General features: G+C 36.0%; 1 protein-coding gene and 2 long non-coding RNA genes across 4 annotated transcripts in view; 1 reads left to right on the top strand and 2 right to left on the bottom strand.

The window, feature by feature from the left end:
• Nucleotides 1-227: 227 nt before the first annotated feature.
• On the top strand, nucleotides 228-27530 carry LOC102014546 (scavenger receptor cysteine-rich type 1 protein M130). 2 transcript variants are annotated; one of them, XM_013511513.1, is made up of 16 exons: nucleotides 228-397; nucleotides 1437-1523; nucleotides 2539-2859; nucleotides 5449-5769; nucleotides 7911-8231; nucleotides 8735-9052; nucleotides 15627-15941; nucleotides 16039-16353; nucleotides 16735-16827; nucleotides 16907-17221; nucleotides 18790-19110; nucleotides 20975-21310; nucleotides 22082-22198; nucleotides 23341-23451; nucleotides 25042-25097; nucleotides 27321-27530. In XM_013511513.1, the coding sequence occupies exons 1-15, from the start codon at nucleotides 352-354 to the stop codon at nucleotides 25086-25088; spliced, it is 3384 nt and encodes a 1127-aa protein (XP_013366967.1). In that variant the 5' UTR covers nucleotides 228-351; the 3' UTR covers nucleotides 25089-25097; nucleotides 27321-27530. The 2 variants fall into 2 exon arrangements, with proteins under 2 accessions (XP_013366967.1, XP_005378922.1); XM_005378865.2 differs by having other exon boundaries at nucleotides 229-397; nucleotides 23356-23451.
• LOC106147953 lies at nucleotides 21317-23399 on the bottom strand. Its single transcript, XR_001232997.1, has 3 exons — nucleotides 23314-23399; nucleotides 22056-22230; nucleotides 21317-21612 (listed from the first exon to the last, which is right to left on the bottom strand). It is a non-coding gene; the product is annotated as an uncharacterized LOC106147953 (long non-coding RNA).
• The window catches only part of LOC102014879, a 32171-nt gene continuing 29439 nt past the window's right edge, over nucleotides 25112-27843 (bottom strand). Inside the window, exons 5-6 of the long non-coding RNA XR_260061.2 lie at nucleotides 26782-26826; nucleotides 25112-25952 (exon numbers count right to left, since the gene is read on the bottom strand). This is a non-coding gene — a long non-coding RNA (uncharacterized LOC102014879). The remainder of the gene's footprint in view (nucleotides 25953-26781; nucleotides 26827-27843) is intronic.

The raw sequence follows: 27843 nt of genomic DNA, 5'->3' as shown, positions 1-27843 counted from the left end.
TTGTGCATCCCATATATTAATCCAAAACAAAGTTCAAAATTTAAAACTAATTAATTAACAATGGTACATGAATGAACACTTCCCCCTATTTTTAATAAATCTGTGGATAGTGTTTCTCAATTTCCTTTGGTACTTTTGTTTGCTATATAGAAAAAACAAAAATATGAAAGGAATCAGCGCTTTCAGTGACTTCTCCTTTTGGGTTGACTCCACCTCCACTCTGTAGACTTTTCTTTTATACAAGTAAGATGATTCTTCTGAATTCTTAGTCTTCCACTTCTTTAAGACAACATTTCTTTGGAAGAATAATACAAGGAGACTTAGAAATTATTGAAATTATAAAATTTTGGAATGGACAAGCTGAGAATAATATTTCTTGAAGACTCTGGATCTGCTGGTAAAATATTTCATTTATCCTGGTTTTCCCCATTAGAATTATTCTGACAGTCCAGGAGAGTAAGAATGGAAAAAGAACATGTAGGGTTGATGGCACTGATTTTGGTCTGTCACAGATTCAAAACAAAAGGTGTGAGAAAGGAACAAGAATTGGCCTGGATTTATAAAACTGCTGAGGTGAGCTTGTCAGGAACTGAAGTTTAAACTGAATTATATTTAGTCTATAAACAAGTGTTGTTAGAAGAGATAGAGTATGAAGGAATGACAATTGACTTGAAGGTAATTACTTAGAAGACAACTGAATTACTTAGAAGAAATTCATTATAACTCTTCAGTGTTGAAATCCATTTCATGATTTATATGGACATTTATTTAAAGTTATTTACCATTTTTACTTTTAAATTAGTGTTGGGTCAGAGTATTAAAGAAAAATGAGAATAGCAGAAATACTAGAATGTTTTATGTTATAGCTACAGATGACAAAATGCCAGTATTTGGATTTATCAGATATACATAGTAACACCTTATTATATTAATGTATTTGGCAAGAACTGTGCCACATAGTGTTCAAATTATAGTAAACCCAGTAGATATAATCTAGTCCCTCATGCAACTTTCTGTCTAACAGTGTGGATTAGGTAAATATAGAGGTGGGGATATCAATAATTGAATATTGAGGAGGTAAGAGAATGTAGAAATCTCAGGAAACTTGTCTTGTGCCTTCAGGGATACCTGTGTATTGATACCTTTTTCAGTTTTCCAGGTTTAAGATTTGCCTTTGCAATACTTATTCAACCCCCAACTTTTTTCTAGTTCCATAACCTTAGGTTGCCTTCTTATAGAAACATTTTGAGAGTGATTTCACTGAGGTATATTATATTGAGTGTGAATTTCTCCTGTTTTCCATTTGGAAGGAAGAGGTTTCTTTCTTGGTTTGATGTTTTTTGTTAACTCCAAACGTCTGCTATCATCTGGTTGTTTTTGTCCCCAAATCTCTATTTGGGAAGGCTCTAGCTTTGCCTTCTTTCTTTCTTTAACAGATTTCAGAAGACATTTAGTCCACTTGAGTCCCTTCACTGTTGCTGTGATCTCACTTCTCAGTGTGTCTTTCATAACCGGTTCTCTTGGTGAGTAGTTTGTCAGTTCACTTTGTCTTAGCCCATCTTCACAAGAATTGTTAAATAAATAATTTTTCGTATACTGAATATCTTCTAAAAGTTATGCTCCATGGGTTTGAAGTATCAAATATTAAAAACACACAGTAACAACCAAATTTTGTGACTCCAAATATTTGCCTGGTTCTCTTTCTCATTAAAATAAACTCACAGGAAAAGTAGCCATGTAACTTAAAGCTTGGAAAAAAAGTTTAGCTGAAAAAATAAGAAAGACACTCAGGAAAAGAAAATTTGGAATTATTGGCATAAAAATAGAATTTTAGGAACACTTTAATAAATCCAAATGCCAACATTTATCTAAGAATGGCTTGAAAAAAGGCAGATTGAATGGAAAACCAGTTTCCTAAATTGTGCTCATATACTGGTAAGAAGGCAACTGAGATCATTTAGAGAAGGGCAATGGGAGAGGAGTTTATTTATAGTAGAGAAAAAATAAGAGAATTTCTCCATCTTAATTTCCATTTAAGTCTATTAGTTTTGGTCAGATTCCTAGTATTATTTTTCAGTGCTATTTTACCCATATTTGTGAAGTGAATATTTAATTCCTTATAACTGGTTTTATCTCTATAATTCCATTGTCAGTTTCTTTTAAATGATTTTAGGATTTAAGAGACTCATATGTAGCTCACTGCTATAAAAGTCTATAGAATTTTATTTAACTAGTAAACTCCCCATGCTGATCATATAAATTGCCATTATTAAGAAAATTCAATGATCAAATAATATATTATGCAGTATCATGTTACTTAGCTTTCCTGGTTTTATGGCATTGGTTTATTTCAAGCCTATGAGATTGAAGGGTTATATCTGAATGCCCATGAAATAGCATTCTTTCTTTACACCATGGATGAAACCAGGGTGATTCTGAAATCTGACTTTGAAGGATAAATAAGTAACATAAAGAAATTTAATTCCACACTGGCTCTTTGTGACCTTGACCAGTTGTTGACTTAATTCACTGTTGCAGGAGGAACTGAAAAGGAGCTGAGGCTGGCGGATGGTGAAAACAAGTGCAGTGGCAGAGTGGAACTGAGAGTGCAGGAAGAGTGGGGCACAGTATGCAGTCATGGCTGGGGCATGGAGGAAGTGGCTGTGATTTGCAATCAGCTGGGATGTCCAACTCTTGTCATGGCCACTGGATGGACTAATTCCAGTGGTGGATCTGGACGTATTTGGATGGATCATGTTTCTTGTAGAGGGAATGAATCTGCTCTTTGGGACTGCACCCACAGTGGATGGGGAAAGGCTAATTGCACTCACCAACAAGATGCTGGAGTAACCTGCTCGGGTAAGACTTGCGTAAACCAAAGCAAATTAGAAGGGCATATTTCCGACTCAAGTCAGATTCTTGGGCTCCCTATTTTCCTTAAACATTTCATAAACATTATAAAATGCATGGTGGAAAAATGTATAGATGGCTGGAGAAGTAAAATGAGCCACTTTTATGGAATTGATGTAGTCTATCCATAAAATTATCAAATCCACTGTTTGGAGAAATATATGAGAAAACCCCAATCTAAAAAGAAAAAAATGAGACTCTAGGCACCAAGATCAGTGAGAAAGTGACTGGTACCAATTCTGTATTCAGTAATTGTAGAGTAACATCCAAATATCATGATTTCAAAGTTCATCCTGGCCCCCTTTCCAAGTGAGATATTGAAATGATGGACTTGATTCATAGATCACTACATTTTATATAAAAAGCTGACTACTTAAAAAAGAAATAAATATTTCCAGCACTAATATTAATCCCACCTTATTGGAGAAAGGGTGTTTTCACAGTATAATTGCTTTTCTCAGTGTCTAATATTATTCATTGCATTTGCATTGGTTTTTAATTTATAAAAGTTTTTTAAAAATAATTTTTATCTCAGGTGATCTATCAGTAACCCAGAAAACTATGTGTTACTTCTTCCTGCTAGAAAATCTCACATTTCTGACCCAGACCTGATCCCTGCAATCCCCATTTCTCCCTGCTCATTTTCACTTTCATGCAATCTTCTCTCCTGCTCAGTCTTTTCTAGAGTCATCTCCCCTGAAGGATCCTCTGCAAAAGGAGCTGATCACTTGCACTGGAGTGAAACAGTGCTAGCTATCATCTAGAGAAAGGCTGACTCAGTACCTAGCACAGCTATTCATAGTGCTACGATTGCACAAAAAGTTGTTAAATCTCTTTACTCTTCAGTGAGAACGGAATTATATAATACGTGTAGGATGACTGGCAATCTGTTCAGTATGCATAGATGGTGGAAATGTTAGTTTCTTCATGCTTTCTGCCATTCATTACCTTGATTACTCAGGTCTCTTTTTGTTCATTCATATTCATGCTTTCCTCCTCCTACTCCCTCTTCCCTCCTTCTCCTCCTTCCTCTCCTCCAGATCCTTCTCCTCCTCCTTCTTCACTCATCCTCTACCTCTTCCTTGTCTTCCTTCTCCCCCTTCTCCTTTTACTTATTATTAATCATTAAAAGGTACAGAATAACCATGTAAGGCTTAGTACCATAATGCACTTTAATAAGCCCTTCTGACAACTACTGTTGTGTACAGAACTGCGAATTAGCTAAGATAGTACTTCAGCTTTTATTTTTGCGTAACTAATGATAGAGTTCATCAAATTTGCTTTCTGAAGATTATATACCTACAACTACAACTGGAGTCTCATAGTAGAAAAAGCCTATAGTTATTTAAGGATATACTAGTTTTATTGAATTGCAGTGTCCACATTTCTGAACTTCTTGACCCTAATTAATACTCAAATTTCAGATCTTCCATCTCATTAGTGCAGACCCTGAGGCCATATATCACAATAGTCCAGAGAATAATCTGTGATGCTATATCCACCCCTGACATCTGAGCTCTACCATTTTCTGGATGTTTGACTCTGTGCCAATTATTTAACCTCAACCTTCCTACCTGTGAGGTGGAACTAATAATAATAGCATATAAAGTTGTAAGGAAAAAAAGATGGTAGGCAATATACTTAGAAGAGAATGTGCATATTTGTTGTTCTTATTTGTAATTATTGTTAATTACTCATAATAGAAATAAATCTTGTTAAGTGGAGGCCTTTGACTGGACTTCACAGTTTGTAAAAATAAGTTATATTTCAAGAAATATATATTTTTCCATATATTTTAGTGCTCTAGGAAAATCTGAGAGGTAACATGCAGAAAGAAATCTCCCTATGAACAAAGCTGCTTTTTGCTAACAATGGTACTAGGTGCTTTGCAGAGGGATAAAAATGCTTTGATTCAATTGACAATGAGATGAAATAAACTAATTTGATTATTTTTTCTTTCAAGTTTTAAGAATTTTCATTCCACAGCATGTTCTTGCAAACTATTAATCCAATTTACTGGATACATTTTTACATTTGCTTTTTTGTACTTTCTAATTTCAAATTCAATATCAATTATTTATACTCTGAACTGCTTATCAGAAAGAAAGGTAAAAATAAGGATTTTAAATGTTTGACCAATAACCAGCATGCCATTTTTATTACTTAATTTTATGAGTCAATTTAATAATTAAGTTATTTATTCTTTTATAAATAAAAATTATTTTCTAAATAAATATTGAGTCAGTTTTGTCTATTTTTATGTAAAAAAGTGCTAACCTCTCCTAGTAATGGAAATAAAGACAATAGAATAGAAAGTTTAAAGCCTTTAATACGTGTAACATTTTCCTTGGTATACAAATGTAAAGGAAAGTCTTAATTTTTATCTCAATTCTAATAGGTTAAAATTCTCTAATCTGTGGAATAGGGCAACTTCCAAACTCCTGCATAATTTTTTAAAAAGCATGAAATTTTGAGCATCCTGAGAAAACACACTTTGTAAAATCACTTATGAATCTTTAACTCTGGACTTTGTTCTAGATGGATCTGAATTGGAGATGAGGCTGGTGAATGGGCGTGGAAGGTGTTCTGGAAGATTAGAGGTCAAATTCCAAGGACAGTGGGGAACAGTGTGTGATGATCACTTCTACATGGATGATGCTTCTGTGGTTTGTAACCAACTTGGATGTGGAGGTGCTATTGGTTTCTCTGGTTCAGCAAAATTTGGAACAGGTTCTGGACCGATCTGGCTTGATGATGTTGAGTGCCACGGGAACGAGTCAGCTCTGTGGTCCTGCAAACACAAAGGATGGGGACAGCATAACTGCGGTCATTCTGAAGATGTTGGAGTGATTTGCTTGGGTAAGCAGTGTTCCTTTCTTTGTGATAGGACAAAAGAAAGGGAAATAGTTTTCAAAGCTTGAGCCCTTAAAATAGAGTGAACATACTTTTGTCATCTCAGTATTGCTTCATTTGGGTTCTACTTCTGATATTTATGGTTTAACATTAACAGAAATTAGAAGGAATTTCTAGAAGTTCCAGATCATGAGTCAGGAGAAAAGAAGAAAGTATTTAGCAAAAATAAAAACAAAAAAGAGAGAGAAAAAAGAGGGGAGGGGGGATGAAGGTAAAGGAGAGGAGAGGGAAGAAGAGCAGAGGAGAGGAAAAGGGAAGGGAAGGGAAGCAAGGAGGAAAAGGGGAGAGAAGGTGTGTGTAGAGGCTGAACACGGAAATTTGGGTTTATTTTTTCAGCTTTAAGAGCAAACCAAACTGTCACGTTAGCACAGGCCTGTCATCCAAGCACTCTGGGAGGCCGAGGCAGAAGGATTGCAAGTTTGAACCTAGCTTAGGCAACTTAGTAATTTAATGAAAACCTGCCTCAAAAAAATCCAAACCAAAACAAAACAACAACAAAAAACCTCTTGAAGCAGAAAGGGCTCAGGATGTAGCTCAGGGAAAAGGCCCTGAGTCCAATCCCCAATATTCGTAAAATAATAGTAAATTACTCTCACTTATTTTATAAATAACAAGTCTCCTCTTTGGCCACATTAAATTGCTCCTTCCTAAATCATTAAATCAAATTCATAGACTCAAATGATCGAAACAAAAACAAAACCTCCCAACATTTTGGTTTCCTATTCAAACTTCATTTATGCTGGTGCTACAGTGTGAGCATATAAGTAGCACCTCAGTTCATGAACTTAATTCTTTCCGTGACTCTGGTTGTAAACTGAGCGGAATGAGAACAAAATCAAATTCAATGGCTAGGTTCAATGTTGAGCTTGGGGGGAAATTGATTTTGTTCTTGTCTAGTTCAGTTTGCAACCAGAGTCGTGGAAAGAATCAGGTTTGTGAACTGAGGTACCACTACTCTTTTGTCTGGAGACTTTCATGTTCCACACTTTGATCTGGGGTCAGGACACAGGGTTTCTATAGGCACAGACACTGCTCCTTCTGTTTCACCTGACTTTTTGGTTTGAAAGAGACTGTGTTTTGACACCAAAGAGCACTTAGAAAATATAATTGCAGTGAAATATCACTTTCTCCACCAACGAGCTCTCTTTTTCTTTCTCTCTGCAAAGGAAGACAGTTCAGTTCAAAGCTAATATTAAAATAAGAGAACACTGGCTTATAAAATTGGGAAATTCCGAGGAGATAAGAGGTGGATTCAGGTGCTTGAACAATGCCATCTGGCTCTTGTCTCTTTTCCTGTTTCTTGAATTGACTTTGTCTTGTTGACAACTTGACCATCTGTAGCCTGAAGCACAAAGAATAAGATTCCTACAAGAAAGATGGATTTTGTGAACTGCAGACAATAGGAGGGGTTCGATTAGGAAGTAACACTTTTAGTTCATATCTCTCTAGGCTTTGATTCAGTGCATTTCATCATAATGTGATTCACACATGCTGAGGAGTCAAAATAAATAAGAATCATGGCCAAAATTTTATATTGCAGAGGAGAAAACAGTTTATTTTAATATCATAGGATATTCTTCAAAATTAAGGTCTTTTCTTTAAGAAACACTGCTTGGAGGAGGTGCAAGGGGTAATGGTGAAGCTTCATTTCTATCTGCTCTATTTTTAAAGGAAGGAAGAACAAGGGCAGGCATGGGACATAAAGCAGACAGTACAGATGGATAATGTGGCCAGAAGCAGAAAGGCGTGTTAAGCATTGAGACAAAATAGAGTTTGCAGATAAAACCTAAGCACATGTAAATGTATTTCAATAAGAAAATATAAACAGTTCTAACGAAACACCCTGATCATGAAACAAGCAGATCTTCCATAAAATTCATGCTCTAGATCTCCTGTTAGAAATGATTCCTGGCTCTCTATACGGGAAAGTTCTCCGTTTGCCTAACCTATTCTCCTCCATCTTTAATAATTCTCAGTGTAAGTATATCATGATGATCTGTGCCTCCAAATGTATATCCCCCTTTTGAGTTATTTGTAGTCACCCTTATTGTTGGTAGCTAATTACTAACTGTACTTTCCTTTTATAGAGGGAGCGGACATGGGCCTGAGATTGGTAGATGGAGTTACTCCTTGTTCAGGAAGACTAGAAGTGAAATTCCAAGGAGAATGGGGGACAGTATGTGACCACAGCTGGGACAGTGATGATGCTGCTGTGGTCTGCAAGCAACTGGGATGTCCAACTGCCGTCACTATCCCAGGTCGTGTAAATGCCAGTGAAGGATCTGGAAGTATTTGGCTTGACATTGTTGCCTGTAATGGACATGAATCTGCTGTTTGGTATTGTAGACACCAAGAGTGGGGAAAACATTTTTGCAATCATAATGAAGATGCTGGGGTGACGTGTTCTGGTAAGTTCAAACAAAAACAAAAGCAGACAGGGAAGGATCTGTGTACTTTCAGAGTAGGGATAGCTTTTGAGATGTAAACAAAGGCAATGCCTAACAAATGTTGGAAATTACTTTACCATAGTGAAGCATCTTTGACACATTCTTCATTCAAGTAGTGCGAAGTTCTGTCTTATTCTCTGTGATCATTGTTTAGAATATGTTAGAGACTAGCACCTCAAATTCTAAATTTACATGCAGCTCAGAGATTTACTTTTTTAGAGGACTCTCTTTCATGGAAGAATTTCTCATATTACTGAGCCACTGACATTTTAAAATATCCTTGAAAGTAGAATACTATTTCTATCAAATTCTTGGTTTATACTTGTTGTTTCTTAAAATGTTGGGAAAGAAGTTAAACCACAATTTCCAGTGTCTTAGTGTCTGGGAAGGAGGAAGACTAAAACTGTCCTTCGGTTGCTAAACAAGATAGGAGTCTATAGTCTACTTTTCTGTTTCTTTTGCAGATGAATCAGATCTGGATCTGAAACTTATAGGTGGAGGCAGCCACTGTGCTGGGACAGTGCAAGTAGAAATTCAGAAAACTGTAGGAAAGATATGCAGCAGAGGCTGGACACTGAAAGAAGCTGACATAGTTTGCAGACAGCTAGGATGTGGATCTGCAGTTCAAACATCTTCCATACTGTACTCCAAAACTAAAGCAACAAAAACGTGGCTAGAGGTACACAGCTGTAATGGAAATGAAACTTCTCTTTGGGACTGCAAGAACTGGCAATGGGGTGGACAGGACTGTCCCTATGAAGAAGCCCAAGTTACCTGCTCAGGTAAGACTTTTAATCTATTTGTAAAGAAGAAGTTTAATAAAAAGAATATTAACTTGTAGTAATATTTTTGAAATTGAAAAGAAACATTGGTCCCCATGACTAGATCTGCCATGAAACCAGAAAATATTTATACAAAGTCTACTGTAAGGGTCTCAGAAAACTTGCAATTTATTTTGTATCTTGGAGTACTTTTTGCTGATTTTGACATTTGAGTAAATTTTTTTGAATCAATGGAGGTGTAAAAGATTAAGGAGAATTAAAAATTTTAAGGCAGATGTTAAATATGTCTTCCATGGGAATGTTACTAAATAATTTAAAAATAAGTATGTTGGATAAAGCAACATGACTTAATCTTAAGCACCTCTGTCTCACTGTGAAAGAATTTTGCTCATTTTGAACATATGTGTGTATTTCACAGCATTCTCTTTTGAAATTTTAAAAGGGAGTTGTGAGCTCACTAGGTTGTGGATAATCATTAGTATTTTATGCTAATCATATTTATATAATAGATCACTGAAGTGATGCCTTTCAACTCTCAGATGACTTATTGATATATCTGTTACTCATATGGTGAAAAGATATTAAAGAAAACAATGTAAGAAAAAAACTGTTGAACCTGTGAGACCCACTCACAAGGTGGAGATGTTATGTCCCACATGTCCGCAAACCAATGACTCTTCTCAGGTGCCTCTTAAGCTCAGTTTGCTCCTAGCTGCATTCTCTTAATTTATGAATTGTGCTTACTTCTGGTTAACTGGGCACTATCCCCTCACAATTCTTTAAGACAGAGACTTAAATTGCTACATTACTTGTAAAAATCTTGACTAGGAAGTGTATTCTCAAGGTTTAAAGTTCAAAGCATGAAAATATAAATGCTTCTTTCCCACTCCCTTTACAAAACTTTAAAGGGAAGGGAATGAGAAAAAAGAGAAGATATATTATGTATAGTTTCAAATTTCCTATGATGAATGTGATTGTTATGTATGGCAAAAGAGCACCAATAAAGTTTAAAAATCACCTAAAGAGGAAATGTAAATATTTTCTCCTTATTATGCATAGTTCTCCTATTTGTTTCCTCAGAAATTACATAGTTCATATATTTACATGTCATTTGGGAAATATTTTATGTAAGCAAAAATCAAATGTATTCACACATAAATATCACCTCTTTTATTATACTGGGATTTTATATATATATATATATATTATTTTTTATATATATATAAATATATATATAATAATATATATATTTATATATTTCTGTATATTGAAATTCCACTTAGTAAAATATCTTGACCATAATTTCAAATTTGTAAAGAGCTTTCTGAATTACTTCTCCAACTATGACATTTATCTTCTTATTTATTATTACATGCATTTATTTTGCTTATAATTTATTTACTTGATAAGATTGACTGTTGGTATAACTTAATTTGTTTTAAAGAATCAACATTTGTATTTTTAAAAAGGTCACCTTTCTTTACAAATTCATTATAATTTTTTTTCTATTAATTAACTTCTGACTTTCTAGATTGTTTGGTCCCAAAATTCTTCAGATAGGTGGTCAATTAGCTTTCATTTTTATTTCTTAAAAATAAAAAAGATTTTAGGCTATTGGTTTGCCACTGGGTGTACCAGTAGCTGCAACATGTAGCTGATGAATTGATGTTATGATAACCTGCAGCATAGCTATTTATATGATTGTTCTGTAGCCATTGTGAATTGTTCATTTTAGTATTTTAAAATTTCCACATTTCCGTGACTGAACTTTTTTGTTCTGAGTCAAACCTGTCTGATATTAATATCATGACAACCACTTTGATTTTTTATTCTTTTATTTTCAACTTTTATAAATTGTTATATTTAGGTGCAAAACTTTTATTCAACATAGCATTGGATTTGTTTTTAAAAGAAATCTATTTGAATTACTTTTCGTTGTAGTAGATATATTTGATAGGTAAGAGTAATATGTTTTTACAGCGTATGTACTAAATATATATTGACACACTGTGGGTGATGCTAAATCTAAACATACATCTCAGTATATAACCATTTTGAGAGGTTTTGCATGTCTCTGAGCATGCATAAATATATTTGCATATCGGATCATTTCCTTCTAAATCTAGAAAGTTTTCTGTATTTTCCTACTACATTTTAAATTAACGTTGTTTAGCTATGCCAAATATGCAGCAAAACAGTGCTAAAATAGATAAAAGTTTATCTTTTACCATTTAAAATAAGTCAAATAGATAAGCAGCTTAAGGTTATTTTGGTAGCTATGCTCACCAAGAAACATGTAGAATTGTTTTATTGCAGTAACTATCATATCCTGCCAGGCAGATGTGACAAGTTTCCCTGTAGCTGTGTGAGCTCCATGGGAACTCAGTGTGAGTTTTGTGTTCTGGCTTCTGAGCTGTTCTTTGTCCCCTGCCCTTGGTAGGTACAGGTGCTGTAGTTGGGGCAGTTCTTCCGGGTACTCTGATCTTTGTTATCACATCTGTGTGTGGTTTCATGTGCATATCTGCTGGGGGTGCACTTGTTTACAACTCAATTTCTGCTGGCATGGGCTTATAAAACCTTGAATTGGTTCAAAAATTGACCTCTCATTGGCTGGTATCACCTATGTAAAGGCGGTAAAATGGTTCTCTCCAAGCTTACTAGACTTCTAATCTTAAACCAGTGTTTTGTGAAAGTAACTACAGTTGCAGGGCATATTTGCATAGGTCGATCTATACTGAGATAAGTCCCTTTCTCCTGATTACTGGCCACTACCTTAAGGTTATTTTAAACTTGGGCATGAGAAAAAACACAAAACTTAGATTCTGTCTTTTTAGAGACACTCATTGAGTTTCTATGTGGACCATCAATTTCATTGTTTGCTAAGGCTCAATTTGGGAATAAGATACTTAGAGTATTTTTTCAATATTGCTAGTTCCAAGTTACAAATACCAAGTGATAGAAATGTGCTTATACTTCTTTGAATAATACTGTATAATTTATCTATTGCTAAATAAGAGAACTAATTCTAATAATTTCTTTTAATTGTGGTTTATTCATTTTTTAAGAGAAAAAAATAAATTTAATTACATTGCCCCCGGAGAAAGTTTAATTTGTTAATCAAAGGAGATAAATTTGGCTACAAAATTCTCTTAGTGGTCTCTACATAAAATAAATGCTATGGTACAATTTTCAGGAAAATATATGTCTTAAGCAGTTAAACTTCCAATATTCTGACTATGTATACAGATTAAGTAACATAAGGAAGCAAACTCATGATATGAGTAGATATGTTTTAGCAGATTCATAACATAAGGACTGAAAATGGAATCTAAATTACTTTTTGAGTGGAAGAATTTCTTTTTTTGTCCTGCACTCAAATATTTTCAGAGAAAGGAAGTGAGGATACTTATAGAAATACCTTATTTTCATGTATAAAACAAGTTTTAATCATGGAAGAGAAAAATGTTTGTTTTTATTTGCTTTTGGTCTAATTTTGATTGGTTGTGTTTTATTTTGCTTCAAGTGAGGCAGAAGAAACAAAAAAGCTGATTTGAGGCTTGATCTAAGCAACTGCCTTTATTTAAGATTTAGGGTTGCCCAAATTTGTAACAGTATCTGGTCTACACCAATCAATGATGCCTTATGGGAATTGCATGCTCATATAACAATCCAAAAACAAGAAGTTACACCAGGCTTGGTGGCTCATTCCTGTAATCCCAGCACTCAGGAGGCTGAGACAGGAGGATCGTTGTGAGTTCGAGACCAGCCTGAGCTACAAAGTGAACTCAAGGTCAGCTGAACTGCATAGCAAGACTCTGTCTCAAAAAGACAAAACAAACAAACAAACAAAAAAAACAAAAACAAAAACAAAAGACCCAAAAAGTTAAGGGATTTCTAATTGAAGTATCTTATATCAAAGAAATATCATTTGCTTTAAAAGCTGAGCTATGACTAAAAAGCAAAACCTTCATCTCAAATAAGCTTTAACGGATTTAATAGCTATTTGGTGAGATTTAGAAATGGTGAGGAATTCTATAGTGCTGTAATACGAATATAGTCATGTCTGGAACAATTTGACCTACATTTATATGATCTGAAGAGAAATCAGAATAGCCAAACTCACTAAGGCTGAGTTTGTATCCACACCACGGTGCTACAACGGGGGAATTATAAGGATGAGTGGCACCGGAGAGCAGGCTTATGCTAAACTGCTTTTCCCTTTTAAATGTCAAAGTCAGCACCATATTTATGTTCACTACATAGATTCTATTTCTAAAATGAATTAAAAGTATTTGCATTTTCTAAGTAATTCAAATCGTCTCTGAGTTTGTAAAGGGAAACAATTCCTCATCTTGACTGTTCTTTTGTTTGACACAGAACGCTTTTATAGTCTAAGTTCCATTTATTACATCTGGTGTGCATTTTCTTTACATTTTAAGTGTCAGCTGTCCTAAATGACTTATATTTCTTCAGTTCCACCATGTGATTTTATGACTGTATTATGTAAATGCTTCTTTACACTTTCTTCATTTGGAAAACTCCTAATCTTACTGAGAAAATGAGCAGCCTCTAAAAGAAGTAGACTTTTCCAGGGGTGCACACAGTATAGATAGAAAAGTCCTCAATAGAGGCACATAAGCCTGACAAATTATGGCATGTCCAAATATCTTTTAGTTGGAACATTGGATATGATTAATAGAGCGTAGATATTAAACCTCTCAAGAAAACAGCAAAGTATATTAAAAGATGCTAAGAAATCAGTGTTTATCCTATCTCTTTCATTTTAATAGCTGAGAGACATTGGGGAATCTAAGGCATTTTATATTGTCATCTCACTCACCTCTGGCAAATAAATTTGTGTAACAATAATGGCAACCTCACAGGAGTCACACAGCATGTGATAAGTATAAGCTACAGTGGTAATAAATATGATATTAAAATGATCTATCTTCAAGGATAGACTGAACTTCGTGACAGACTTTTCAGCCTATTTGTCTTCAAATGCCTAATGCAAAGTCAGACTACAGTGTAGGTGTGTAATAATATGTGCTAGAAGGATAAAGTACCGTACAAATGGTAAGGAAACAATGAATCATGTTGAAGACAAGGAAATAATCTGAAAATATTTGGAATTTCACAATATATGGATGATCATGGGATAGATTTCTTGGAAAGAGGATTTGGAAGGAAGCCCACTCAGAAAGGTACTGCAAAGGTCTACATGACAGATGATAACAAAGCACAGAAGCAACAGCAGTACTTATAGAGAAGAAGAAATGTATTGCAGGAGTGACAGATGCTGTGAGCGTCAAGGTTCTCAGGTCTGGAATGCACTGACTTGTTTCAAATTCTGACCTCTCCTAATTTTTTGTGTGACTTTAGCAAACTAACACATCCATCTATGCTTCACTTCCTAGTCTGTAAAGTTGGAATTGTACTCATAATTGTATTCTAGGGCTGGGAATATAGCTCAGTGGCACAGTGCCTGCCTGGCAAACTCGAGGTCTTGAGTTTAATTCCCAGTACAAAAAAAAAAAAAAAAAGAAAGTCCAAATCAAAAACAAACCAAAAAACTGTACTCTCAATCATTTTGAAAAACTGACACGATGTTTCTTAAATGCTTATTAAGATCACATATTTAATAGGTATTCACTTAATGTTCACTATATCATTATTGCTACCATAATTTGTGGTGCTACAATGGGCTGGGGATATAGCTCAGTGGCATAAGTGTTTGCCTGGTAAGCCTGAGATCATGAGTTCAATTCCCAGTTCCAAAAAAAAAAAATTGTGGTGATATAAAAATTGGTTCATGTATAGGCAATTAATTCCAGTCTGGTTTGGATATTATTAATTGAGTAAAGAATACAGTGGGCTAACCATATGATACTTTCTGTATTGTTTTAGTACCTTAAATTCCAGATGTCAAAATAGGTACAGTTACTAACCTAAGCTTAAACAGAAAAGTGTGTCTAAAAATGTATTTGTTGGTAGTTGAGAGATGTCCATGGAGCTGAGAATATCAAGGCCAGAACAATGACTCAAGAAAGAGTTTGAATGCAAAAGGTTAGGCTGAAGAGTGAGGGTCAGCATGGAAAAAGGAGAATGCAGGAGATTAGAAGTCCACACATGTCCAGTGTAATAGATGTGAGTGAGAAGTCGAATGTCCATTTTGAAAATTGAAATATATTGAAACATTTTACATTAAAACCATAGAAAAAGTTGAGGCCAAATCCAGACCACAGTGAGTTGAGAACTGACAGACAGTAGCTAGATACATTTTGTGTGTGAATACATGAGTGGAATGCTAGAAGGAAAGAGCAATTACTTCCAGGTGGGAACAACTGGCAGCAGGAACAGAAGTTCCCGAGTATTCTAGGAGAAGCACAGTGAGAAATGGGGACATCTAGAATTTTCCATGCTTACCTCTAGGCTAAAATTGAAGAGCAACAAGTATGGGAGATCACTGCATGCTCTGGCCCTCCATCTCCTCTCTATACCCCACTTCTTTACTCCATCATGAGAGAAAATATAGAAACTATTATTTCTTCACTGAAGTGTTGTTGTTTTCTAGCCCACAGGGAGCCCAGGCTGGTCGAAGGGGACGTTCCTTGCTCTGGTCGTGTTGAAGTGAAGCACGGGGACAATTGGGGCTCTGTCTGTGATTCTGACTTCTCTCTGGAAGCTGCCAGTGTCCTCTGCAGAGAACTTCAGTGTGGCTCAGTCATCTCCATCCTAGGGGGAGCTCACTTTGGAGAAGGGAAAGGACAGATCTGGGCTGAAGAATTTCAGTGTGAAGGAAATGAGTCCCATCTTTCACTCTGCCCACTTGCACCTCGCCAAGATGGGTCTTGTGACCAAAACAGAGAAGTTGGCATAGCCTGCTCAAGTGAGACCCTGAGAGCTTCTTCACTTTGTTCTCATGCTTGGAAGGGAGAAGGGTTAGGTCATCACAGCCCTCTTTCTAAAGCTCTGTCTCCTTCCAGGATACACAGAAATTCGCCTGACCAATGGCAAGTCCTCGTGTGAGGGAAGAGTAGAGCTCAAGGTGTTTGGAGAGTGGGGATCCCTCTGCAACTCTCGCTGGAGCATGGAAGATGCCCATGTTTTATGCCAGCAGCTGAAATGTGGAGTTGCTCTTTCTACCCCAGGAGGAACACATTTTGGGAGGGGAAATGGCCCGGTCTGGAGGCACATGTTCCACTGCAATGGGACTGAGGTGCACATGGGAGACTGTCCTGTAACTGCTTTTGGTGCGTCACTGTGTTCTGAAAGCCAAGTGGCCTCTGTCATCTGTTCAGGTAAGAGGATGAAGGACAAGCTGTGATGAGCACCTCCCATGATGGTGTGCCTTATGACTAAGTGTATCTACAGTGACAAAGTAGAAAAGTAAAAGGGAATCACTCATTTTGAGGGTAATAGGAGTGCGCCAGAATATTAACCTCATTTGTCTTTTTAGAGGATGAGTCCTTAGTTTTCATGAACCTCATTGCTATCTAGTGCTCACTATGGCCCAACTCTTTTCAAAGCACCTAATTTAATTCCCAACCTTGTTGACCCACCCACCTTCCCCCCTCTTGAAAACCATGTTTGTCCTCAGCTCTGTGTAACATTTCATCTGATGCCCATTCTTCACCCTAACCTTTTGCATCTTATGTGACGGAGCAGTTTGGTGTTTGTAGGAAACCAGTCTCAGAGAATATTGCCCTGCAATTCATCATCTCTGGAGCCAACTAGCTCTACCATTCCACAAGAAAATGCTGCTACCTGCTTAGGTAAGAAACAGTGGCCAACCTTGAAAATGATCTCAATCCTTAAAAATGCTTTTCCTTAGTATTTTGTTCCTTTTTCCAGAAAACAGTCAAATTCGCTTGGTAAATGGAAATGGTTACTGTGCTGGGAGAATAGAGATCTACCATGAGGGCTCCTGGGGCACCATCTGTGATGACAGCTGGGATCTGGATGATGCTCATGTGGTGTGCAGACAGCTGGGCTGTGGAGTGGCCATTAATGCTACCGGTTCTGCTCATTTTGGGGAAGGAACAGGACCTATCTGGCTTGATGAGATAAACTGCAGTGGAAAAGAAGCACATGTTTGGCAGTGCCATTCCCATGGCTGGGGTCAGCATAATTGCAGGCATAAAGAGGATGCAGGTGTTATCTGCTCAGGTAAATTTCACACATAAGCCTGGTCACAAATACCTACAAGACTGAGGTGGGAGAAAGGTTAGTGAAGGAAATGACAGCAATTTGAAAGAGTTCCCTGAAAAATCATATTCAAGGAGACAATTGTCAGAGTTAAGATCCCAGGAGTATGAGTCTGATGAGTTAGTGCTGCCTCATCTACAAGGTAGTATATTATAAAGAGCAAAATCCAGAACAGGCTTGTATATCATGAATATTTCATTAATAAAATTGTTTTATGAATAAATATAGAACTGGAGTAAAAAAGAATTAGCACCCAACACTTGATAAAAATAACTAAAGTATTAAAGTAGATTAATAGGATCAAAACTATATTCCATGCATTATTCTACAGAAACAAAGATAATCATCATGCTTAAGTAGCTGTTCAAATAGATAAATGAGACTTTGTCTCATAGCACCAAGAACTATTTTAAGAGGTCACCAATCTTGCTATATATACATAATAAGCTTTAGAAGTTAGTGTGAAATAGAAAAAAATACCCTCAGTTGTAATATACAGAGGAAAATAATAGTATGGCTGAGTACAGTTTTTGCAGGCAGAATAACTGATTTCTAAGTAATGACATAAACCTAGCATAGGAAATGCACAAAAAAATCTGAAGTTTCAGTAAAGGAAATACAGTAGGCACCCAACTGACAAATGAGTTTCATCCTGAGAGAGCATTTGCTAGGTTGGATTTGTTCATAAGTCCAACAAAATGAGTCTTATATATCTTTGACACAAATATACAATGTAAAGCATAAAAAAACCAACACACAAATACAGTAAGTTCTAGACCGTTCTAAACTACTGCACACTATCACACTATCCAGTAAGCACACAGCAGCACAACTGTGACAATGTCCTGCAGATATGAGAGCCACATTCATGATTTGTCCATATCTACAAATATTCATAACTCAGCATCCATTCATATCTGTGAAAACTCACAACCCCAGTGTTCGTCAGTCGGGGACTTACTGTATTTCATTTTAAGACAATGGATACAGATATTGGTTTTAGTGCCTAAGTCTCATTAAATTTTAACTGTCAAACACTATTGTCAAAAAAAGAAAAAGAAACAAGCACAGATGTGATAAACACTTGAGAACATGAATATGTTACACCCTTCACTTTGATCATAAAACACTCTCCCCTCAAAGCACATGCGACTTTTATGTATCAATTAAAAATAAACAAGAACAGAGTAAGATCCTTGAGGCTAACACTACAGTAAGTTAGTAAGAAAATCAAAACTATGTAATTAACAGAAAGCTCTGAGGTTTTAGTTGGATCTGGAAAACATCACTGACAGCATTGTAACAAAGATCCAAAGTAAAAAAAAATCTAGGACTAGAAAATCATAAAGGATGCTAGAATAAACATTATATTTTGCTAATATCAACTAAATCAGCCAGAAGTTACTGAACAAATACTAATATTTGACAAGATGTGTCTATTTTTAAAAAACGTCTCACGTCACAGTAAAGAGAAGGATTCTTCCAAATCTGAAGAGGTGTTTACCTACTAACTCTGTATTTCACCTCAGAGTTTATGTCTCTGAGACTCGCAGGAGAGAGCAGCAAGGGCCCCTGTTCAGGACGTCTGGAAGTGTTTTACAATGGAGCATGGGGCAGCATTGGCAAGAGTGACATGTCCCAGACCACCGTGGGGGTTGTATGTAAGCACCTCGGCTGTGGAGACAATGGAACCATTGAGTCCACATCTTCAGACAAAGCACCATCCAGGTTCATGTGGGTGGACAAGGTACAGTGTCCAGTAGGAACTAACACACTATGGCAGTGCACATCCTCTCCATGGAAGCAGAGATTAGCCAGCCCCGCCGAGGAGACTTGGATCACATGTGACAGTGAGTGTTCTTTTGTCCATTAAATTCTTTTGAATTTAATCCTACAGCTCTACCATCACCTGAAAAGCACATTAGGTTTTACATTCCTATTCCCACAACACCTTACCTTCTTAGACCTTATTAAGCAGGTTGGATAAACTCCAAGTAATTCCTATTCTATCTACATAGCACATATTATCAAATACTATTCAAATATTATCTTGCTACATTGATATAAGAAAAAAAAGCTAAAAATCAGTCCCACAGTACTCTCTCACTGTACACTTCTTTAAACTGTGAATCTACTTGGCAGTTTCCCAGCCGCTTATCTATTTTTTTTAAATAAATTGTCTTTTTATATCAATTTAAAGAGTATACAAGTATTTCAAAAGACACAACAACTATAAGGTAAATGTAAAAGCACAGCCCAAATAAAATGATATGGAGATAGACATGCTAGTCCACCATTGACTCAACAGAACATGCTGAAACTATGTAAATTTGAACCTATTCAACTTGTACCTCAAAACAAACAAGGATTTAGTGACTATATAATGATATAAAAAGCAGTTTTCCAGTAAGAACCAACAGTTGTTAATACACATTTTACTAAAGAAAGCACCCAACTACATAAGGCAAAACATGAAACTAAAGGGAAAATCATAGACCCACAAATATCACTGAAAATCTCAAAACAACTCCTTCAAAAATTGCTAAAGAAGGTACAAAGATTTGCAATGGAAGTCAAAATCAGCAACATATTACCTCAAACTGAGCAGCACACTGTATGTAAAACCTGGAAAGAACACAGTCCTCTCAAAATCATAAGAAGTATTCAGCTGGATAGACCCTGCTCATAGCATCAGTAAAGACCTTAACACATTCAAAGAAGTGGAAGTCCTACAAAGTGAGATCTCACACCATTTTGGAATGAAACTAGAAATCAACAGCAGAAATATACTTAGAATACAATTCCCTTTATTCCTCTCTCTCTTTTCCTATTATTGTCTTTTATTTCATATTTATTTATATATTAACTTGTAAATAGAAGGAAGACAATGCAATGTTTAAGCTTGTGCATCTGATTTGCTTCACTAAGCATTATGATCTCACGGTGCATCCATTTTCCTTCACACGCCTCAAGTTTATCCATTTTTTGGCAGAGCAGTACTCCGTTGTCTATAAATACATTTTCTTTATCTGTTCATCCACTGATGAGCATACAGGCTGTTTACAAGATTTACATAATATGAACTGTGCTGCTATAAACATGAGTATACATACATCACTGTAGTATGATGTTATTAACTCTTTTGGGAATATACTTAGAAAAGGAATAGGTGGGTCAAATGAAATTCCTATTTTCAGTTTTAAAGAAATCTCTATGCTGATTTCCATAGTGATTGTCTCAGTTTATACTACCACCAACAATGAATAAGTGTTAGTCTCTCCCCACAGCTTTTCCAGCATTTCTTATTGGTTAATTTCTTGATGGGGTTACATGGAATCTTAATATTGTTTTAATTTGCATTTCACAAATGGCCAACAACATTGAACCCTTTTTCATGTATTTATTGGCCCATTGCATTTCTTTATCTGAGAAGTGTCTATTCATTTTGATGCCCAGTTTTGATTGGTTTTATAAATTTGGGGTATCTAGGTTTTCCTTTTTTTGAGTTCTTTATATACAAAAGTTGGTCCTTGGAGTAGTAGATGGCAAAACATTTTTCCCCATTCTATAGGTTGTTTCTCTTGAAACTTTTACATATGAAATAGAGTTTTCAAACAGACTTTTAAAATGGAATTTTAAACCTCTCTTTTCTCCTATAATCTTTCAGAAGCATCAATCTTCTCAGAAATAATCTTGATGTCTCTGATTTTTCAGATAAGATAAGACTTAAAGATCAGGAGAAACCTGCATCTTGTTCCGGACGCGTGGAGATCTGGCACAGAGGCTCCTGGGGAACCGTGTGTGATGACTCCTGGGACTTAGATGATGCTCAGGTGGTGTGCCGCCAGCTGGGCTGTGGCAAGGCTGTGAAGGCGCTGAAAGAAGCAGCTTTCGGTCAGGGCACGGGACCTGTATGGCTCAGCCACGTGCAGTGCGCAGGAAATGAGACCTCCTTGTGGGACTGTCCCGCCAGGCAATGGGGGCACAGTGACTGTGGGCACAAGGAAGATGCTGCAGTGCAGTGCCTCCCAGTCAGTGCCAAGAACCCGGGTAAGCTGAGAGGAGCTGGCAGCTGAGAGAGGGTGGCATTGCGGTGTGTCCTACAAAGACAGGATACACCGGCACGCGATGCAGTGGGGGGACCATCCAGATGTTTCTCTCAAGTGGAATGAGAAATATTTACTCTATTAGTCCCAGATTCTGTCTCTTTGTCTTCTCTTATGGGAACTTCAGAATCACCACCACCAGGTACAGCATGGGTTTGTGACTATGGGGCCAATTAGCTACATCCTTCTTGTTCGGAGAGTTTAGGTCCAAAGGAGTTCTGAGGACTTGGATTTACTTTAGGGATCCTGTAATGAGTAAAGAGATGTTTAGTAACTAGGATCCAGATCTTTCAGCTTGGATATCCTCATCTCTCTTTTTTTTTATTTTAAAGATAAAGGAATGGAAATATATTAACAAATACACATACATTTACAAAATAATACAAAAACAATACAAGCAATACTGAATTTCAGACAAAGTGATATGAAATTAACAATGGTTGTATTACATGTTGATATCTTCAAAGTGGTTACTCAGGAAAACAAATATAGACATGTAAGATTGATCAAACAATTAAACATTAACTGTTGCTTTCAATAAAACAATAGAAGTCTGTAGTACAACTATGTTAGCTATCCTGTATATACATATATACAAAATTTTCCCCTTCTTTCTTTTCTTTTTTCCCTCATCCAGGTTGCCCTTTACTTTTGAGCAGTTTCCTTTCATTTCACAATATCTATCATACCTCCTAATTTTTATTCCCTCTTTCAGGTTTTTCAGGGCACAAGTCTCTTGTTGTTTCTGTGATCTTTGGAGTCATTCTGTTGGCACTTCTCATCGGATTCCTCACATGGATTTTGAAGAAGAGACAGATACAGAGGCTCGGAGGTCTGAGGCAAATTGTGGTCTTCCTAATGTGTCTATAGGATAAGGGGTTTCTTAGGATAAGAAGAAACAACAGCAATAGAAATAGCTTCAAGTATTAAATAAACAGGAAGTAGGGGCTTAGAGAAGTTTTACAGCACAAAAGGGAGGACTATTTCACTGGGGATAAGGGGGTTAGCCCGCACTGATGATTTCTGCACTCCATGTGCATGTTTAATTAGGCTATGATAGAATGGGCACCTTGTATTACATATGATATTTATGGCCTAGATGAAGCCTCTCTTGCTCAAATTTATTTGCTCTTAATATAATATCCTTATTAACATTTTTACCATTCAACCAAGTGACATGCTGGGCTTTGAAGGAGCATGAATAGATAATAGAGTGTTTTTGTTTTCATGGAACTTCAAGTTTAGTGGAAAAGATCAACATGTAAATAGTCACATTGCATTATACATTTTTCATGGTGATGAGTAAATAACTGAAAGGGCAAGGGAGTGTGGAACGCTTCTAGGAAGCTCTTGAGACACATTTTAAGATAGGAGTTCAAAGAACTGAGTGAGGTGATTTCCAGGAAGAAGGCAGGACCCACCTGTGAAACTGTAAAGGTGTATAAAGGGGGGCGTGTTTGTTGGTCTAAAGCAAAGGGCAGAAGCTCCTGACAAGGGAGGAACAAATTATGAAGCTCTTATATGCAATGGCTATATGATTCAAAGTCATTGAAATATCAAGTTGGGAAGTACGTGGCCAAGCTAGCTTTCAGAAAGATCGTTTGACAACGGTATATGAAAGACTGAAGGAGGACCACAGTACTGACAGGAATGGCATTTTGAAACAGTGCAGATGAGAGCTGAAAAGGACTTTATTATGAGGTGGAAGGAAAATGAAATGTTCTTAGAAGGATTTAGAAAAACCTATAGCACATTATAAAGGCCATGTTGTCTCCTTGCAGGGAAGGTTGGTTGTTACATGGTGCCACTGGGGGTGATTTAGCCTTGTGCCTATCTGATTCAAGTGGGTAGCATTCTGTGGGGAAAGCAGGGGAACAATAGGCTGGGTAAGGCTTAGGTGCGTTTGCACTGCTGAGAAATGAACACAGAAAGGAAGGGAAGTTTTACCGTGTGGTCTGTTAACCTGTAACCTAGGACCTCTATTGTCAGTTTTCTCAAGAGGAGAATTTTTTGTTCACCACATTCGATACAAAGAGATGAATTCGAGCCGGAAGGCAGATGATCTGGATCTACACGCTTCCTCTGGTCAGTGGATTCTTTGACAGTCTATAGCAGGATGGGCTGGGGGTTGTCTGACTGGTGCCTGCAACCAAGACTGAATATTCTACTTTAATCAACAGTGGGGAAAGATCCAAAACCTATAATAAGAAGTTTAGGATGCATGTAAGCAGGGAAAAGGTAGTCATGAACTGAAAATTAGTTTGAGGAAAAAATATTGTAATCATATGGAGTCCTCTAGTTTAACATGCCCATGGGTATTTCTGACACAGGTACCGACAACAGTGCAGGACAATATTGTGATGTAACCCTCCTTTTATTAAAACAGAAGTTAATCTCCTAAATGAAAACCTGGGTGACATTTTACTTTTTTTTGTTTTGAAATAATTATTGTGTATATTTAACATACACAACATGGTGTTATAGGATACACAAAGATAGTACAATGCTGTGAAGCAAATTATAATATTCATTGACTCACATGGATTTGGGGCACAAGAGCAGTTAAGTCAACTCATTTGATAGGAATCCTATACACACTTGGGTGGTAATGCAATTGGGCTCCTGTTGCATATCAGTTCTCTAGATTTTCTGAGCCTATATTTCCAGTTTTGTATCTTCTTTTTATATATATATATATTTTAAAAATAAAAGGAGGAAAATATTAACAGACAGTTGACATTTTACAAAATAGCAAAGGAACAGTACAGACAGTACAGAGTTACAAAGTGGTAGGGAATTAACAATGCTTGTTGTATTACATATTGATATCTTCAAAGTGGTTTCTCATGAAAACAGATATAGACATACAAAGCTTATCAACCAAGGACTCATTGACAGTTTCTTTCAGCAAAGAAATACAAGACAGTAGAACAGCCATGTTAACTATCCTGCATATACATACATACAAACTTTCTCCTTCTTTGCCTTCTCTTTTCCCATATCCCAGTTATCCTTTACCTTTGAGTGCTTTCCTATCAACTTACAATGTCTATCATATCTCCTACAGTTTTGTATCTTCTGACCTACATTTTCCTGCATGATTTCTTCCTTTGCCACTTCTTTTTGGTTGTGTTTCCTGAACTTGATATTTTGTTCTATTTTTCATAAAAATGTAAAAGCTTGAACATTCCATGCCTTTATTCCAAGAGGATCCATCACTACTGACAGTCTTTTGTCTTGTCCTGTAGTGCTTCCTTTTCTTTCTTTGAACCTCCATCTAGCATCAACGCACCAAGTCTGTCTGGGCAGCACACCTGTGTGGGGTTGGGAGATGTAGCACAGTGCCATGGCCCTCGCTGCACAAAGGAACCTTAGAGTGTGAGAGGGGCTGGCCTCACTGTTCAACCTAAAGGATTTGGTATTTTCCATTGCTACTTTAGGAAACATACTTAAGGGCTCAGAAAGACTTTCTGTGCCTTACACTGCGTCTGCTAGCCTTTTTTGTGGGGGACAGTCTTCTTAGATGCTCGTAATGCTTCTCAGGTACTTGACGGAAGGAAGGTGTGCTGTAATTCCCAATAATTATCTTCTTCCTCCCACAACACTCTGACAAGCCATGTGGCTTTAATATTGGACTAATTTCAGTGTCTAAATATCTCTCTGTTTTTTAAATAGAAAAAGAAGCTTCTCTGAGCCACAGTGATGAGAACGGGAACTTATAACCCAGTGAGGTAAGAGAGGGGAAATGTATTTGTTATTGTTCAAAACAGGCATGTTCCTTTGGAGGATGGAGAGTTTCTCTGTCAGTGCACAGAAAGAGCACATTCTCACGTTAGTTTCCCTCTGCATGTGTGTGCTTTTGTATAATTGCATACTCGCAGTCAGAATATATGACAGCTTTTGGCAAATGTGACTCATCCTTTCACAAGTTGCATATTTATGCTAAGCAATAATAATGGTACATCCAGGGACCTAAATAAAAATGGGTTAACGAATAAATATTTTAAGGTTATTACAGGGACCATGTCAGCAAAAATATAAGGCTTATGATACATCTTTAGTTGTTTAATGCACGCTAAGATAAAGATTTTAGGAAACAGTGGAATATAGAAAATTAGCCTGGAAATCTTGAGGGAGATTTTCAGGAGATGTGCTGAAATGAGAACATGTTTTTTTAAATCCAAAAGCATATATTGAGTATACTCATGATGAAAGTAAACAAATGAAAAAATAAAAACTGAAAATGGAGAAAAGTTTGTTAAGCTGTGTAAAAAAGTGAACAATTAGTGAAATGACTTAGTTGGTATACTTTCTATTTTTAAAAACAAATAAGGAAGGACTACATAACTAGAAATAATGGATTAAAAAGTAAGGTTTTCCTGTAGAAAAAAAATACATACATTATCTTATATGAGTGACATATAATAAATAACAGAGTGAGAGAAAGAGTTAAAGCTGGAATTCTTAAAAATATATAAAATATAAACCAGTCTGTGATGCTCACCAGTAATCCAGCTCTGGGAGACTGAAGCAGCAGAACAGCAAGTATGAACCCAACCTGAGCAATTTAGTGACTTTGTGAGACTCTGTCTCAAAACAAAAATTTAAAAACGGTTAGGGAGATAGCTCATTTGGAAGGCCCTGGGTTCAATAAGCAGTTTCAAGAAAAATAAGTATAAGAAGTGTAGGTTTGGTCTCCAATACTGCAAAAAACATTAACAAAAACATTAAAATGTAAAGTATTCATGTGTATAAAATGAAAAGAGTTATCTTTATTCTTTTTTGTTTGTTTGTTTGTTTGTTTTCCGGTACCGGGAATCGAATTTACAGCCTTGATCTTTCCAGGCAGGCACTGTGCTGCTGAGCTAAAGCGCAGCCCCAAGTTATCTTTATTCTTATAAGCTGCATATAACATGAAAATGATTAATATATGTGTAACATTTATATGTGTGTACACAATATCCAATGTATAATTGAACAAAGTTATGGAAGGAAAATTTGCATAAAGTGAAGTCAAATGGCAAATAAATATCTCTAAAATACACAAATTCATCAATATGTCTGAGGAATCCAAATTATGGGTAAAATTTCAATATCACTTTACATAGACTAGCCTACAAAAATTTAAAATAGCATCAATTTACTGTTAGTGGGAATACAGAGTAAAAGTTGATTTCAAACACTATTACTGGAAGAGCTGTATTAGCCCTTGGAGAAATAGCCTAGTAATTTGTAACAAAGTGATAATAATAATAATAATAATAATAATAATACCAACAAATAAATAATAACAAATACTAACAAAGTAATAAATAATAATAATACCAACAACAATGATAAAAAGCCTCACAGATCCTTTGACCCAACCATTCTAATCTTGAGAATTTTTTCCATACAAATAAGGTAAAAACATACCTTTAAGGTTTTATATTTGCAATGCTGTTAGTAATGGCAAAAATGCTGAAAAGAAAATGAATGTCAGTTAATGGTGTAATGCTTGGAAAAATTATGATTTAGCCAACTAAAAAGGGAAAAATCTGTCATAAATATGTAAAGTGATTTTACTTACATGATTATGTCATTGGCTGCATTTCACATGTAAAATATTTATGCCTACAAATTACACTAGACCATGCATAGATATATATTTCTAACAGCATTATAAATATGAATATGAATATGAATAACTTTTGACTTACAATGTCAAATAATACTTTATAACTACTTCAGAATCCTTAGTACCCATGAAAATGGCCTTTACTAATGTCAGTATGGTTCCATAGTATACTAGTGATTCTTACATACACTGAAGTTTTGAAAATATTGCATTTCTTCTCACAACGCATAGTATGTTTTTTATATAAATGAGATTGCATGTATTACACTATAATGTATTCATATATTCATAATAGAAAGAGAAAAATAACATTCTTCTTCTAATGACTTTTGTTCAGCCTTTAAGATATCTTGGTGAAGATCCATTGAATGGAGCCAAACTGCATCCCTTCCCCTGACTTTTGCAACAGCACTTGTGTAGAGCCCTTTGTGTCCTAATGTTCTGAAGACTGCTGGTGAACTTTAAAAGTGAAACCTGTGAATGTGACTTCTTCACACTATATGTGAAACTTTTAAGAGAATTAAATTAAAAGTTATTACTAATTTGAGTTTGCATTAGCTTTCTGTTCTTAAGTGTTGAATTTCTGATTGCAATTTCTAAATCATTCAGGGTTTCTTAAGTAAAATATGTCTTTTCTTCTGATATCTTACTTGCATATACTCTACGGTTTTTTTTTTTTTTGCTTGTGTTAAAAACAATTTTCTGATAACAAAATAAAGGTCATTTTAATTCTGACATTTTCAAGAAATGGCAAGTTAATGATGGTGAAGGGTCTGCTCATATTTGGTTGACTCTACAAAGCATGATTCTCATTGGTTCTCTAGCTGCTTTTGGTAACTGTAATTATGTTCATTGACATA

Source organism: Chinchilla lanigera, unplaced genomic scaffold, assembly GCF_000276665.1.
Source record: "Chinchilla lanigera isolate Chin_1 unplaced genomic scaffold, ChiLan1.0 scaffold00012, whole genome shotgun sequence".
Classification (NCBI taxonomy): domain Eukaryota; kingdom Metazoa; phylum Chordata; class Mammalia; order Rodentia; family Chinchillidae; genus Chinchilla; species Chinchilla lanigera.
The sequence above is the reverse complement of the archived record's forward strand: the minus strand, read 5'-3'. Positions and strand labels throughout refer to the sequence as shown.